Genomic DNA, 16,396 nt, shown 5'->3' with positions numbered 1-16,396 from the left:
GTCTGCACTGGGTCTCTGAGCAACTCATCTAGTTCCCTTCTCCCCATAACCTGCACGTTTTTTCTTTTCAAATAACAGCCTAATTTCCTCTTGAAAGGTTCAGTTTAATCTGCCTCCACTACATTCTCAGGTACAGCATTCCAGACCTTAACCAGTCACTGCATGAAAGTTTTTCCTTTATCACTATTGCTTCTTTTACTAATTACTTTAAATCTGTACCTTCTCATTCTCGATCCTTTTACACGTAGGAACAGTTTCTCCCTATCTACCCTGTCCGGATCCTTGTGATTTTTTAATTCCTGTATCATATCTCCTCTCAGCCTTCTTTTCTCTAAGGAAAACAGTCCCAACTTCTCCAAACTATCTTTATAACTGAAGTTCCTCATCCCTGGAACCATTTTTGTGAATCTTTTCTACACTCGCTCCACTACCTACACATCTTTCCTAAAGTGTGGCGCCCAGATCTGGATGCAATACTCCAGCTGAGGCCAAACTAGTGACTTACACAAGTTCAACATAATGTCTTTGCTCTTGTACTCTATGCCCCTATTATTAAAGCTCAGGATACTGTATGCTTTAATAACCGCACTCTCAACCTGTCCTGCCACCTTCAATGATTTATGCACGTATACACCTATGTCCTTCTGCTCCTGCAACCTATTTACAGTTGTATCCCCCATTTCATATTGTGTCTCCATATTCTTTCTACCAAAATGAATCACCTCATATTTGTCTGCATTGAACTTCATCTGCTACCTGTCCACCCATTCCACCAACTTGTCCATGTCTTTTTGAAGTTCCATACTACCTTTATCACAGTTCACAATGCTTTCAAGTTTTGTATTATCCAAAAACTTTGAAATTGTGCCCTGAACATCAAGGTCTACGTCATTAACATATATCAGGAAAAGCAAGGGTCCCAACACTGACCCTTGGGGAACTCCACTACAAACCTTCCTTCCGCCCGAAAAAAAAATCAATTAACCACTACTTTCCTGCCACTCAGCCAATTCTGTATCCATGTTGTTACTGTCCCTTTTATTCCATGAACTATAACTTTGCTCACAAGTCTGTTGCATGGCATTGAATCAAATGCCTTTCGGAAGTCCATGAACACCACATCAACAGAAAATGCTGGAAAAACTCAGCAGGTCTAGCAGCATCTGTGAAGAGATTAACAGAGTTAATGTTTCGAGTCCATATGACCCTTCTTCAGAGCTGAAGAGAAGTGGAAATGTGATGAAATTTATACTGTTAAAGGGGGGTGGGGCAGGTGGAGCTGGATAGAAGACCAGCGATAGGTGGGGACAAAGGAGGGATTGACAAAGGTGTCATGAACTAAAGGACAAAGGGAGTGTTAATGGTAGTGGTTAGTGCTAAAAAAAAGGTGCTGATAGTGGCATAAAGGTAAGAAAGCAGAATGTGATAATAGCAGAACAAGGGTAAGCATTGTGTGAAAGAACATCATGGAACAAGAAACAGATGGCCCTGTAGGGGATGGAGTGGAGGGGAGGGGGCAGTGGTAGGGACAAAAAGCATAGAAAATGGGATAGAAGAGGGGATAAAAATGGGGATAAAACCACGGATAAATGAATGAAAATAATATAAATATGGATAAAAAAAATAAAAATGAATGTAGAGAAAGGGGGAGGATTAAAAAAAAAGGGGGTGAGGATAGAGGAGAGAGTTCATGGTCTGAAGTTGTTGAACTCAATGTTAAGTCCAGAAGGCTGTAAAGTGCCTAGTCGGAAGATGAGGTGCTGTTCCTCCAGTTTGCGTTGGGCTTCACTGGAACATTGCAGCAGGCCAAGGACGGACATGTGGGCATGAGAGCAGGATAGTGTGTTGAACGACAGGGAGGTCTGGGTCATGCTTGTGGACAGACAGGAGGTATTCTGCAAAGCGGTTACCCAGTCTGCGTTTGGTCTCCCCGATGCAGAGGAGATCACATTGGGAGCAGCGAATGCGGTAGACTAAATTGAAGGAGGTGCAAGTGAAGTGCTGCTTCACCTGAAAGGTATGTTTGGGCCCTTGGACGGTGAGGAGGGAGGAGGTAAAGGGACTGGTGTTGCACCTTCTGCGATTGCATGGGAAGGTGCTGTGGAAAGGGGAGGAGGTGTTGGGGGTGATGGAGGAGTGGACCAGAATGACCCGGAGGGAACGATCCCTCTGTAATGCTGACGGGGGGGGGTGAGGGGAAGATGTGTTTGGTGGTGGCATCATGCTGGAGTTGGTGGAAATTGGTGCAGGGTTATCTTTTGAATGTGGAGGCTGGTGGGGTGAAAAGTGAGGACAAGGGGGACCCTATCATGGTTCTGGGAGGAGGGGAAGGTGTGAAGACAGGTGCAGGAGATGGGCCCTGTCATCCACAGTGGGGGGAAACCTCGGTTTAGGAATCGCAGATTTTGGGAAGGAGGTAAAAGCGGGCTCTCCATGGTTGTGAGACTATGAGGCTGGAGGCTGTGGAAGGAAGATCTCCGGTCTCCCAACCCCGGACAGCCCACTTTTACCTCCTTCCCAAAATCCACAAATAACAGGAATGTCCCAGTAGACCGATCGTGTCAGCCTGTTCCTGCCCCACGGAACTCATTCCTTCCTATCTTGACTCCATTCTCTCTCTCCTTGTCCAGTCTCTTCCCACCTACATCCATGATTCCTCTGATGCCCTACATCATATCAACAATTTCCAGTTCCCTGGCTCTAACCGCCTCCTCTGCACCATGAATGTCCAATCCCTCTACACCTCCATCCCCCACTAGGATGATCTGAGGGCTCTCCATTTCTTCCTTGAAGAGGCCCAAACAATCACCATGCACCACTGCTCTCCTCCGCCTGGCTGAACTTGTTCTCTCACTGAACAATTTCTCCTTAAAATTGACTTACTTCCTCCAAATAAAAGGTGTGGCTATGTGTACCCACATGGGTCCCAGTTTTCCATGTCTCTTCATGGGGTATGTGGAACATTCCTTGTTCCAATCCCAGTTAGGCCCCCTCCCAAGATTCTTTCTTCGGTACATCGATGACTATTTTGATGCCGCTTCATGCTCTCACCTGGATCTGGAAAAATTTATCGATTTTGCTTCCAATTTCTACCCCTCTATCACCTTCACGTGGTCCATCTCCAACACTTGCCTTCTCTTCCATGACCTCTCTGTCTCAATTTCTGGTGATAGACTGCCCACCAATATTCATTACAAGCCCACCGACTCCCACAGCTACCTCGACTACAGCTCTTCACATCCTGCTTCCTGTAAGGACTCCAACCCATTCTTTTAGTTACTTCGCCTCCGTTGCATCGGTTCCAATGATGCCATTTTCCAAAACAGCGCTTCTGACATGTCTTCCTTAACCGAGGTTTGCCCCCACTGTGGTTGACAGGGTCCATCTCCCGCACGTCTGCCCTCAAACCTTCCCCTTCCCAGAACCATGATAGAGTCCCCCTTGTCCTCACTTTCACCCCACCAGCCTCTGCATTCAAAGACTCATCCTCTGCCATTTCTGCCAACTCCAGCATGATGCCACTAGCAAACACATCATCCCCTCACTCCCGGTCAGCATTCCGTAGGGACCATTCCCTCCAGAACTTCCTGGTCCACTCCTCCATCACCCCCAACACCTCATCCCTTTCCCATACAATCAAAGAAGGTGCAACATCTGCCCCTTTACCTCCTCCCTCCTCACCGTCCAAGGGCCGAAACACTCTTTTCAGATGAAGCAGTGCTTCACTTGTACTTCCCTCAATTTAGTCTACTGCATTCACTGCTCCCAATGTGGTCTCCTCTGCATCGGGGAGACCAAATGCAGACTGGGTGATGGTTTTACATAACAGCTCCCGTCTGTCCACAAGCATGACCCAGACCTTCCTGTCGCTTGCCATTTCAACATTCCACCCTGCTCTTATGCCCACATGTCTGTCCTTGGCCTGCTGCAATGTTTCAGTGAAGGCCAACGCAAACTGGAGGAACTGCACCTCATCTTCCGATTAGGCACTTTACAGCCTCTGGATTTAACATTGAGTTCAACAATTTCAGACCATGAACTCTCTCCTCTATCCTCACCCCCTTTTTTTTTAATCCCCACCCCCCTTTTTCTACATTCATTTTCATTTTTGATCCATTTTTATTTTATTTTCATTCATTTATTGTGCTTTTATTCCATTTTTCATCCCCCCCACCTCCCCAATCCCCCCATCCCCTAGGGCCATCTGTTTCTTGTTCCATGATGTTCTTTCACACAATGCAACCCTTGTTCTGCTATTATCACATTCTGCTTTCTTACCTTTATGCCACTATTAGCACCTTTTTTAGCACTAACCACTACTATTAAAACTCCCCTTGTCCTTTAGTTCATGACATCTTTGTCAATCCCTCCTTTGTCCCCACCTATCACTGACCTTCTACCCAGCTCCACCTGCCCTTCCCCCCTTAACAGTATAAATTTCATCACATTTCCACTTCTCTTCAGCTCTGATGAAGGGTCATAAGGACTCAAAATGTTAACTCTGTTTCTCTCTCCACAGATGCTGCTAGAGCTGCTGAGTTTTTCCAGCATTTTCTGTTTTTGTTTTAGATTTACAGCATCCGCAGTATTTTGCTTTTACCAGATAAACAGCATTGCCCTCATCAATAAATCAACTGATTGGCTCCCAACAATCACAACCATCTTCCTTTGTGCGAATTATGACTCCAATCAGTGAAGAGGTTTCCTCATTTCCATAAACTCCAGTTCTGCTCAGGCTCTTTGATGCCACACTCAGTTAAATGTTGCCATGATGTCGAGGGCAGTGACTCTCACCTCGCCTCTTGACTTCACCTCTTCTGTCCATTTTAGATCAGGATTATAATGAAGTCAGGACCTGAGTGGTGCTGCTGGACCCCCAAACTGTGCATCAGTGAGCAGGTTACAGTTGTGTAATTGCCCCTTGATAGCACAATTAATGACACCTTCATTTTGCTAATGATCGAGAATACACTGATGGGGCAGTAATTAGCTGGATTGCATTTGTCCTGCTTTTTTGTTGACAGGACATACCTGGGCAATTTTCCAAATATTCAGGTTGATGCCAGTGTTGTAGCTGTACTGGAACAGCTCGGCTAGGGGCGGGGCTAGTTCTGGAGCATAAGTCTTCAGTACAACAGCCAGGATATTGTCAGGGCCCATAGCCTTTGCAGTTTTCATTGCCTTCAACTGTTTCTTGGTATCACATGGAGTGAATTGAATTGGCTGAAGACCAACATTCTGGGTACCTCAGGAGGTGGCTGAGATGGACCATCCACTTGGAACAACTGGCTGAAGTTAGTTGTAAATGCTTCATCCTTGTCTTTTGCACTGAAATACTGGACTACCCCGTCATTGAGGATGGGATATTTGTGTTGCCTCCTCCTCGGTTAGTTGGTTAATTGTCCACCACCATTCATGACCAGATGTGGGTAGGGCTGCAGAGCTTTGACCTGATCCATAGATTGTGGGATTGTTTAGCTCTATACAGCATGCTACTTCTGCTGTTAAGTGTGTATGTAGTCCCGTGTTGTAGCTTCACCAGGTTGGCACCTCATTTTTACATACGCCTGGTGGTGCTCCTGGCATTTTCTCCTGCATTTTTCATTGAACCAGGGTTTGTCCCTTGGCTTGATGGTAATGGTAAAGTAAGGGATATGCTGGGCCAAGAGCTTACAGGTTATGGTTGTATACAATTCTGCTGATGCTGATGGCCCACAGTGCCTCATAGTTGCCTGTTTTTGAGCAACTCAATTTGTTCTGAATCTATCCCATTTAGCACGGCTGTAGTGCCACACAATGTGATGGACGGTATCCTCAATGTGAAGGCAGGACTTTGTCTCCACAAGAACTGTCTGATAGTCAATCCCACCAATGCACAGATGCTACTATGACAGGTTGACCTCATAGGTTTTTCTCTCTTGCTGGTTCTTTCACCATCTGCTGCAAGCCCAGTCTGGCAGCTGCATCCTTCAGAACTCAGCCAGTTCTGTCAATAGTACTAAAGAGCCACTCTTGGTGATGGTCATTGAAGTCCTCCAAACAGAGTTCATTCCATGGCCTTGCAGCATGGCATGGTGAGGTGTGGCATAACATGCTGCAGTAAAAGCACAGCCCACATATCGGGGCTCAGGGGCTGTTTGTTGGACGTGCTTAAACCACCTCATGTGTATTTTCAACATGCAACTTGACTGTACTTTAGGGGCTGATTCAAACATACACACAAAATAAGCTATACAAATAACATTAGTTTTAGAAAAGAAAACTTACACCACATAGCACAACCATAAAAAAAACTTACAAGACTCCTAAAATGGAATCCAAAACAAAAACAAAAACAGAATTACCTGGAAAAACTCAGCAGGTCTGGCAACATCGGCGGAGAAGAAAAGAGTTGACGTTTCGAGTCCTCATGACCCTTCGACAGAACTTGAGTTCGAGTCCAAGAAAGAGTTGAAATATAAGCTGGTTTAAGGTGTGTGTGTGGGGGGTGGAGAGAGAGAGAGAGAGAGAGAGGTGGAGTGGAGGTGTGGTTGTAGGGACAAACAAGCAGTGATAGAAGCAGATCATCAAAAGATGTCAACAACAATAATACAAAAGAACACATAGGTGTTAAAGTTAAAGTTGGTGATATTATCTAAATGAATGTGCTAATTAAGAATGGATGGTAGGGCACTCAAGGTATAGCTCTAGTGGGGGTGGGGAGAGCATAAAAGATGTAAAAAAAAAAAAAAATAAATAAATAAATATTTTTTTTCCCTCTTTTTATAATGGAAATAGGTGGGAAAAGGAAAATCTATATAATTTATTGGAGAAAAGGAAGGGGGAAACAGAAAGGGGGTGGGGATGGGGTAGGGAGCTCATGACCTAAAGTTGTTGAATTCAATATTCAGTCCGGATGGCTGTAAAGTGCCTAGTCGGAAGATGAGGTGTTGTTCCTCCAGTTTGCGTTGGGCTTCACTGGAACAATGCAGCAAGCCAAGGACAGACATGTGGGCAAGAGAGCAGGGTGGAGTGTTAAAATGGCAAGCGACAGGGAGGTTTGGGTCATTCTTGCAGACAGACCGCAGGTGTTCTGCAAAGCGGTCGCCCAGTTTACGTTTGGTCTCTCCAATGTAGAGGAGACCACATTGGGAGCAACGAATGCAGTAGGCTAATTTGGGGGAAATGCAAGTGAAATGCTGCTTCACTTGAAAGGAGTGTTTGGGTCCTTGGACGGTGAGGAGAGAGGAAGTGAAGGGGCAGGTGTTGCATCTTTTGCGTGGGCATGGGGTAGTGCCATAGGAGGGGGTTGAGGAGTACGGGGTGATGGAGGAGTGGACCAGTGTGTCCTGGAGGGAGTGATCCCTACGGAATGCCGATAGGGGGGGGGTGAAGGGAAGATGTGTTTGGTGGTGGCATCATGCTGGAGTTGGCGGAAATGGCGGAGGATGATCCTTTGAATGCGGAAGCTGGTGGGGTGATAAGTGAGGACAAGGGGGACCCTATCATGTTTCTGGGAGGGAGGAGAAGGCGTGAGGGCGGATGCGCGGGTGATGGGCTGGACACGGTTGAGGGCCCTGTCAACGACCGTGGGTGGAAAACCTCGGTTAAGGAAGAAGGAGGACATGTCAGACTCTTTTCTTCTCCGCCGATGCTGCCAGACCTGCTGAGTTTTTCCAGGTAATTCTGTTTTTGTTTTTGTTTTGGATTTCCAGCATCCGCAGTTTTTTTGTTTTTATCCTAAAATGGAATGTTCAGTACAACAATTATTTGATGGCATCCTTGGACAGCATCTTTTCAATGTCGAAATATTGATGTTTGGCTGATTCTTGCTGTACTATTTGTGTTTAAATAATGGCTTCAGCATTATTTTAACAGAAAAATCCAGCACATTAATTTCAAAAATCCTGAATGAGAGATTGTATTTTTAGCTCTTTGTTCAGAGCTCCCAAAGATGCAAGTTTAGCATTTCTGGGATTCTTTACATTGCCATTCCAATTACCGCCATGTAGGAGATAGACATGTCAGGTCATAAGCTCCAGTATAAGGTAAAGTGGACAATGTAGTAACCATCACCCTTTTGTAACTTTGCTCCAAGTACCACTGATGGCTGATTTCCAGACCTCAAAGCAACCATTGCTCCCAGCAGAGCTCAGGGCTGAAAGATTCTAGAAGGAGCCACCCTTCTTCCCTGCTATCTGCCAATGACTTCAAACAGAAACTCCCCGATCATATTCGCACCCAAGTCAAAAATGGGAGTGGGATCCACTTAGTTCTTTTGGCAGCCAAATAGAGGAGTGTCATTTCAGTTCTGGAAACCATCAGCTAGCGTTATCTATGCAGCCCCATTCAGCCTATTTGCCAGCTCCAGTGGGATAGTCTGGCCTGAATTTAATGGGTTCCAAGGGCAAAAGACATATTGTTAAGGCAGATATTCTTCTATCTTCCATTGCAGTTATGTGGCAAAAACCAAAAAGGGGCAGTTTATATTTGCATCACTTCATGAAAACTTTCCACACAACTGGATTTTAGATTATTGGCCTTAATTCTCTTAAAGGAAAAATTCATGTATAATTCATCCAATCTCTTGGGGATGCCACTTGAATTATTTACACAGTGGCATTGTCTGGCTGTAATATAACTTTCTTCAGAAAAATAGGAACAGGTGACTGATCCGTAACTTAACTCCATTAATCGCTTTGTTTCTTTAACCCTTAATACCCTTGTCTCATAGACTTGACCCAGTTTCAACTGCTTTTTGGGGTTGGGAGTTCCAAAATTTCACTACCCCTTGTGTGAAGAAGCGCTGTATGATATCACCCCTAAACAGCCTAACTTTAACCTTAAGGTTATGTCCCCTTGTTCTAGACTCCTTCACAAAGAAATTAGTTTTCATCTTCCCCATCAGACCCTTTAATCATTTTAAACACCCCAATTACATCAGCCCATAATCTTCTATATCCGAAGGAAAACTAGCCTAGTGTAAGTAAGATGTTCTCAATGTTTAGCCCTTTCCTTTTGTGCTCATTTTACCTCAATATCAAGGTCCTCAAAGTCAAATCATGTTTTCATATCTTATTATTCTAACTTATTGGGCAAGTCCGTCACCAGATTAAGTTTTGCTTCTTGATGTCATGCAGCCTTTATTGCTGCCATTATAAAAGACAAGAATTCACCAGGACAACGAAATGAGGGGGTGATGGTCATTCCAGGAGCGTGGAGGTTGCTGTCTTAGAAGAAGCCACTGGACAGAGGAAATCTCTTTATTTTCATCCCTCCACTAATGTTCCCAAACATAAATGTTAAGCATTTAAATAGTGTACAAATATTTGTGTCTAACGAGAGAGGAATTTTCTAATCTGGTATACTAACATGTTAAATTACATACTACATGGCTTGAAAGCCCACCTGAGGTATCATGTTTCATTTTTTTCTGTTGTAGACTCTTTATTCAATGGCACCTTTTCCCTTTCCACAACTGGCTGAACTGAGAGAGAAATACACTTACAATATCAATCCATTTCCAGCCCCTGTGAAGTCATCTGAATCACAACAGTAAGAGAAATTTTTCATTATCCAAATATTGATAGTAACATTTGTGTGCAATGCGTATAGATAATGGTCATCCTAACACATATCTCGCACTTGGTGACAGAGTTTGATTTTTGACTATTCTCAATATTCAAACTGTAAAAAGACTGTTTGCAATCTTTGATAACCTTAATGTACCATTAAATTCTTGAGGCTTACTTACCATGCTGCCACTTCATTCAAACCACACATGGCTTCTGCTTTGTCCCTCGTATAAGAAAAGTTAAATTGCTATTTGAGGTAAATTCAATTTTCTGAGCCTTTGCACTGTTTCACTCCCATAACCCATGTGACTTTGAATGACCACAAACTTTAGTCCTGGATTAAAAGTCAGCCAGAAATGAAAGTGGTCTTGAAATATAGCATCACAGCTGCACCAGGAGCCTTTCAATCAACATAATGGGTGATATGTTTTAAAGATTTTTTTAATATTCTGATCTGCCTCATTTTTTGTACCATTTGCGAATCCACCATTTTTGAATCATACTTATCATTTTAAATTTAATTTTCTTTCCCTCCTGCAATATTTGTTACAGGAATATCTGTAAAACAAAAGACAGTGATGAAGAGATAGATTTGGATGATGAAGATATAATAGCTTCTGCAGTCGGCTGTCTGGGACCATTCAGTCTTCTCGTACCAGAATTGCAGAAGTATCAGAAACAAGTCAAAGGTAATCTTTAACTTAACTTATAATTATTTTTCTAAAAACTGGAAACATTGAAAGGCTAACAGCAACAAGAGCTGTTGGATTGGAAAATACAAGCTGAACAGTGCAGCAATGGCATCACCTTTAATGATTAAAACAAAGTCTAAGTGTCCTAAATTGAACCAATCCAGATTTCTTTTTTATTTGTTGAAGAGATGTGGGCATCACTGGCTAGACCAGCATTTATTGTCCATCTTTAATTGCCCTTGAGGTGGTGGTGAGCTGGCTTTTTGAACTGCAGCTGTCGACGTGATGTAGGTACACCCACAATGCTGTTGGGGAGGGAGGTCCAGGATTTTGACCCAGCGAAGGAGAGGTGATATATTTCACAATCAGGATGGCGGGTGGCTTAGAAGGGAACTTGCAGGTGGTGATGTCCCCATGCGTCTGCTGCCCTTGCCCTTCTAGATGGTAGTGGTTGTGGGTTTGGAAGGTGCTGTCGAAGGAGCCTTGATGAGTTGCTGCAGTGCACCTTGTAGACAGTACGCACGACTGTCACTGGGCGTCGGTGATGGAGGCAGTGAATGTTGAATGTTATGGGTGGGGTAACAATCAAGCGGGCCACTCTCTCCTGGATGGTGTCAAGCTTCTTCAGTGTTGTTGGAGCTTCACTCATCCAGGCAAGTGGAGGGTATTCCATCACACTCCTGACTTGTGTCTTGTAGATGGTTGACAGGCTTTGGGGAGTCATGAGGTGAGTTACTGTCTGCAGAATTCCCAGCCTCTGACCTGCTTTTGTAGCCACAGTATTTATATGGCTGGTCCAGTTCAGTTTCTCATTGATGGTAACCCCAGGAAGTTGATAGTGGGGGATTTCAACAATGGTAATGCCATTGAAAGTCAAGGAAGATGGTTAAATTCTTGTTGAGATGGTCATTGCCTGGCACTTGTGTGGTGCAAATGTTACTTGCCAATTATTAGCCCAAAGCTGAATATTGTCCAGGTCTTGCTGCATATGGATGTGGACTGCTTCAGTATCTGAGGAGTCTGAATGGTTCTGAACATCGTGCAATCATCAGTGAACGCCCCCAATGTTGACCTTATGTTGGAAGGCATTGAAATAGCTGAAGATGGTTGGGCCTAGGACACTACCCTGAGGAACTCTTGCAGTGATGTCCTGGAATTGAGATGATTGACCTCCAACAACCACAACCACCTTCCTTTCACTAGGTATGAATCCAACCAGCAGAAATTTTTCCCCCCAATTCCCTTGACTTCAGTTTTTCTAGGGATCCTTGATGCCACACTTGGTCAAATGCTGCCTTGATGCAAAGGACAGTCACTCTCACCTCATCTCTGGAGTTCAACTCTTTTGTCCATGTTTGAACCAAGACTGTAATGAGGTCAGGAGCTCAGTGGCCCCGGCGGAACACAAACTGAGCATCAGTGAGCAGGTTATTGTTGAGTAAGTACCACTTGATAGCACTGTTAATTACACCTTCCATCACTTTGGTGGCGATTTAAAGTACACTGATGGGCCTGAAATTGATTGAGTTGCGATCGCCCTGCTTTTTGTCGATAGGGCCGTCTTAGGCAATTTTCCATAATGTGGAAAATTGGGTGGATGCCAGTGTTGTCGCTGTACTGAAACAGCTTGGCCAGGAGCATGGCTAGTTCTGGAGCACAGAGTAGTCTTCAGTACTACTGCTGGAATGTTTTCAGGGCCCATAGCTTTTGCAATACTCAGTACCTTCAGCAGTTTCTTAATATCGTATGGGGTGAATTGAATTTGCTGAAGACTAGCATGTGTGATGCTGGGGATGTCTGAAGGAGGCTGAGATGGATCATCCATTTGGCACTTCTAGCTGAAGATTGATGCAAATGCTTCAGCCCTGTCTTTTGCACTGATGTGCTTGGCTCACTGGATGGGGATATTCATAGAGCTTGCTCCTCCTGTCAATTGTTTGTTTACCACCATTCATGACTGGATGTGGCAGGACTGAAGAGCTTAGATTTGATTCATTGGTTGTGGGATTGCTTAGCTCTGTCTCTCGCATGCTGCTTCTGCTGTTTGGCATACAAGTATTCCTGTGCTGTAGCTTCACCAGATTGACATCTTCTTAGGTACGTCTGGTGCTGTTACTAGCATGTCCTGCACTTTTTATTGAACCATGGTTTATGCCCTGGCTTGATGTTAATGGGTTATAAGCTAAGCCATGAGGTTACGGATTGTGTTTGTATATAATTCCGCCACTGCTGATGGCCCACAGCACCTCATGGATACCCAGTTTGGAGTTGCTAGATCTATTTGAAATCTATCCCATTTAGCACGGTGGTTGTGCTGCTCAACACCTTGGAGGGTATCCTCAATGTGAAGATGAGATTTTATCTCCACAAGGGCTGTGCGGTGGTCACTCCTACTGATACTGTCATAGACAGGTGCACCCGTGGCAGGTAGATTGGTGAGTTTGAGGTCAGGTAGGCTTCCCCTCTTTGTTGGTTCTCTTACCACCTGCTGCAGACCCAGTCTAGGAGCTATGTCCTTTAGGACTCCGCCAGCTTGCTCAATAGTGCTGCCAACTATCAGTTCTTGGTGATTGACATTGAAGTCCCCCACCCAGAGTGCTTTCTGTGCCCATGTCACCCTCAGCGCTTCCTCCAATTCATATTTTACATGAAGGTTCTGATTCATCGGGTGAAGGGGTGCTGTAGGTGGTTATCAGCAGGAGGTTTCCTTACCCATGTTTGACTTGATGTCTTGAGACTTCATAGGGCCTGGAGTCGATGTTGAGAACTCCCAGGGCAACTCCCTCCCGACTGTATATCACTGTACCACCACCTATGGTGTGTCTGTTCTTCTGGTGGGACAGTATATACCCAGGGATAGCGACTCCCACAGTTACCTCGACTACAGCTCCTCACACCCCGCTTCCTGTAAGGACTCCATTCTATTCTCTCAGTTCCTTCGCCTCCATCGCATCTGTTCTGATGATGCCATTTTCAAAAACAGTTCCTCTGACATGTCCTCCTTCTTCCTTAACCAAGGTTTTCCACCCACGGTGGTTCACAGTGCCCTCAACTGTGTCCAGCCCATCTCCCGCGCATCCGCCCTCACACCTTCTTTTCCCTCCCAGAAACATGATAGGGCCCCCCTTGTCCTCACTTATCACCCCACCAGCCTCCGCATTCAAAGGATCATCCTCCGTCATTTCCGCCAACTCCAGCATGATGCCACCACCAAACAAACACATCTTCCCTTCACCTCCCCCGGCGGCATTCCGCAGGGATCGTTCCCTCTGGGATACCCTGGTCCACTCCTCCATCACCCCCTACACCTCAACCCCCTCCCACGGCACCTTCCCATGCAACTGCAGAAGGTGCAACACCTGCCCCTTTACTTCCCCTCTCCTCACCGTCCAAGGGCCCAAACAGTCCTTTCAAGTGAAGCAGCATTTCACTTGCACTTTCCTCAATTTAGTCTACTGCATTAGTTGCTCCCAATGCGGTTTCCTCTACATTGGAGACACCAAACGCAAACTGGGTGACCGCTTTGCAGAACACCTTCGGTCTATCTGCAAACATTACCCAGACCTCCCTGTTGCTTGCCATTTCAACACTCCACCCTGCTCTCATGCCCACATGTCCGTCCTTGGCTTGCTGCATTGTTCCATTGAAGCTCAACGCAAACTGGAGGAACAGCACCTCATCTTCCAGACTGAATATTGAGTTCAACAATTGTAGATCATGAATTCTCTCCTCCATCCCCACCCCCTTTCCGATTCCGCACCCCCCCCCCCAAATTTTTATTTTATTTTATTTTTTCCCAATAATTTATAGATTTTTCTTTTCCCACCTACTTCCGTTATTTTTAAATGTATTTCCATCCATTGTTTTATTTCTACTTTTTAGCCTTTTTTGATTCCTTCACCCTACCCCACCCCCAGTAGGGCTATCTGTACCTTGCTTGTCCTGCTTTCTACCCTTAATTAGCACATTCCTTAGATAATATCACCACCTTCAACACCTCTTTGTCCTTTTGCCTATGACATCTTTTGGTTATCTCCACCTATCACTGGCCCTCTATCCAGCTCTACCTGTCCCACCGCCCCCCCCTCTTTTTTACTTAGTTCTGTTGAACGGTTATTTGGACTCAAAACGTTTACTGTGCTCCTCTCCGCAAATGCTGTCAGACCCGCTGAGTTTTTCCAGGTATTTTTGTTTTTGTTTTGGATTTCCAGCGTCCACAGTTTTTTGCTTTTATCATAGTGATGGTGATGTCCGGGACATTATCTGTAAGATCTGATTCAGTGAGTATGACTATGTCAGGCTGTTGCTTGACTAGTCTGTGAGACAGCTCTCCTAATTTTGGCACAGGCTATTTCAGAGGGCATTCAAGAGTCAGCTACATTGCTGTGGGTCAGGAATCGCATGTAGACCAGACCAAGTAAGAACAGCAGATTCACTTCTCTAAGGGACATGAGTGTCAAATAACTGAAACTGATCCCGTTCTGAAGACTTTGGTATGAGAGAAATCTGTCTCTTAAAAATATTAATTCAGAGAAAAACAATAAACACCTCTTTACAATGTTTGTGATGGGGGGTCTTGCCTGCTGACTGGAGAGCCAGTGGAAGCCCTGCTTCACTTCCATTGGGGACAGCCTTCCAGTATTAAGTGCCTAAGTGGCCAGTTTCCGACTTTCCCCAGTATTGTACCAAGGGGGTGTGGAAATCCTTCCCTGCAACCCCCCCCCACCACCACTCCCACCACCCACCACCACACCCCTGAGAGCTTCCAGTCAATTAGAGACTATCAGCTCTCCATTGCCATCATCACCACTGGGGGGTGTGTTAGCTGCCAGCAATACACTAACCTGAATCAATGAGAGATCCCAAGCCTAAGGTGAGTAAGGGCAGGATGGCAGCCATGGTGTGGTCATTGCGGGAGAATGGTGTTGCATGCAAGGGCAGGGGTTGGCTTTCAGTGCCCCCAGCCCTCCCGATGCCGGGTCCCCCAATCAGGCACAGAATGTCTTTGAATGAGCCACAACCCCACCACCCCAGGAGCCTGTCAAATTTGCTTTTTGGGGTCCCCATGTAGTGACCTCCCCCACCTGGCTTTATTTGCTTATTTAAGGGCCTCAAGTGGGCATCCAAGTGGCAAGGCCACTTACAGGCTTAATCGGGTGGAGGCAGGAAGGTGACAAGGTCTCCACACTATGCCCTCTCGCCCAATAAATGTTACCCCACCTCCAAACTCTGGTGGGGCGGGAGCTGGTGGAGCACTAAATCCCACCCATGGTTTCTCTTTCTTCTGATACCTGAACCAGCCCTAGGTTTTTTTGGAAAGTACAACTAAGGTGGGCAAGCAAGAGTCCCAATAATATCTCTCAGGCAATGTAATTCTATTTCCATTTTTAACTCCCTGGAAGTTAGGACAGGCTTATACTCAGCACTGGAAAAACTCAGCAGGCCTGGCAGCATCGGCGGGACTTGGAAAAATTTATGAATTTTGCTTCCAATCTCCACCCCTCCATCATTTTCACATGGTCCAGCTCTGACACTTCCTTTCCCTTCCTTGACCTCTCTGTCTCAATCTCTGGTGATAGACTGTCCACCAATATCCATTACAAGCCTACCGACTCCCACAGCTACCTCGACTACAGCTCCTCACACTACGCTTCCTGTAAGGACTCCATCCCATTCTCTCAGTTCCTTTGCCTCCGTCGCATCTGTTCTGATGATGCTACCTTCAAAAACAGTTCCTCTGACATGTCCTCCTTCTTCCTTAACCGAGGTTTTCCACCCACAGTCGTTGACAGGGCCCTCAACCGTGTCCGGCCCATCTCCCGCGCATCCACCCTCACGCCTTCTCCTCCCATGATAGGGTCCCCCTTGTCCTCACTTATCACCCCACCAGCCTCCGCATTCAAAGGATCATCCTCCACCATTTCCGCCAACTCCAGCATGATGCCACCACCAAACACATCTTCCCTTCACTCCCCCTGGCAGCATTCCGTAGGGATCGTTCCCTCTGGGACACCCTGGTCCACTCCTCCATCACCCCCTACTCCTCAACCCCCACCTATGGCACCTCCCCATGCCCACGCAAAAGATGCAAACACTCCTTTCAAGTGAAGCAGCATTTCACTTGCATTTCCCCCAACTTAGTCTACTGCA

At 45.6% G+C, this 16,396-nt stretch overlaps 1 protein-coding gene across 4 annotated transcripts in view; it reads left to right on the top strand.

The window, feature by feature from the left end:
- tbc1d30 (TBC1 domain family, member 30) overlaps nucleotides 1-16,396 on the top strand; it is a 90,453-nt gene that overhangs the window by 63,832 nt on the left and 10,225 nt on the right. For all 4 annotated transcript variants that reach the window (XM_041215580.1, XM_041215579.1, XM_041215582.1 and 1 more), the window contains 2 exons: nucleotides 9,422-9,534; nucleotides 10,107-10,243. In XM_041215580.1, the coding sequence (XP_041071514.1) occupies nucleotides 9,422-9,534; nucleotides 10,107-10,243 (250 nt within the window). The remainder of the gene's footprint in view (nucleotides 1-9,421; nucleotides 9,535-10,106; nucleotides 10,244-16,396) is intronic.

The sequence above is a fragment of the Carcharodon carcharias genome, chromosome 21 (assembly GCF_017639515.1).
Source record: "Carcharodon carcharias isolate sCarCar2 chromosome 21, sCarCar2.pri, whole genome shotgun sequence".
Taxonomy (NCBI): Eukaryota; Metazoa; Chordata; class Chondrichthyes; order Lamniformes; family Lamnidae; genus Carcharodon; species Carcharodon carcharias.
The sequence above is the reverse complement of the archived record's forward strand: the minus strand, read 5'-3'. Positions and strand labels throughout refer to the sequence as shown.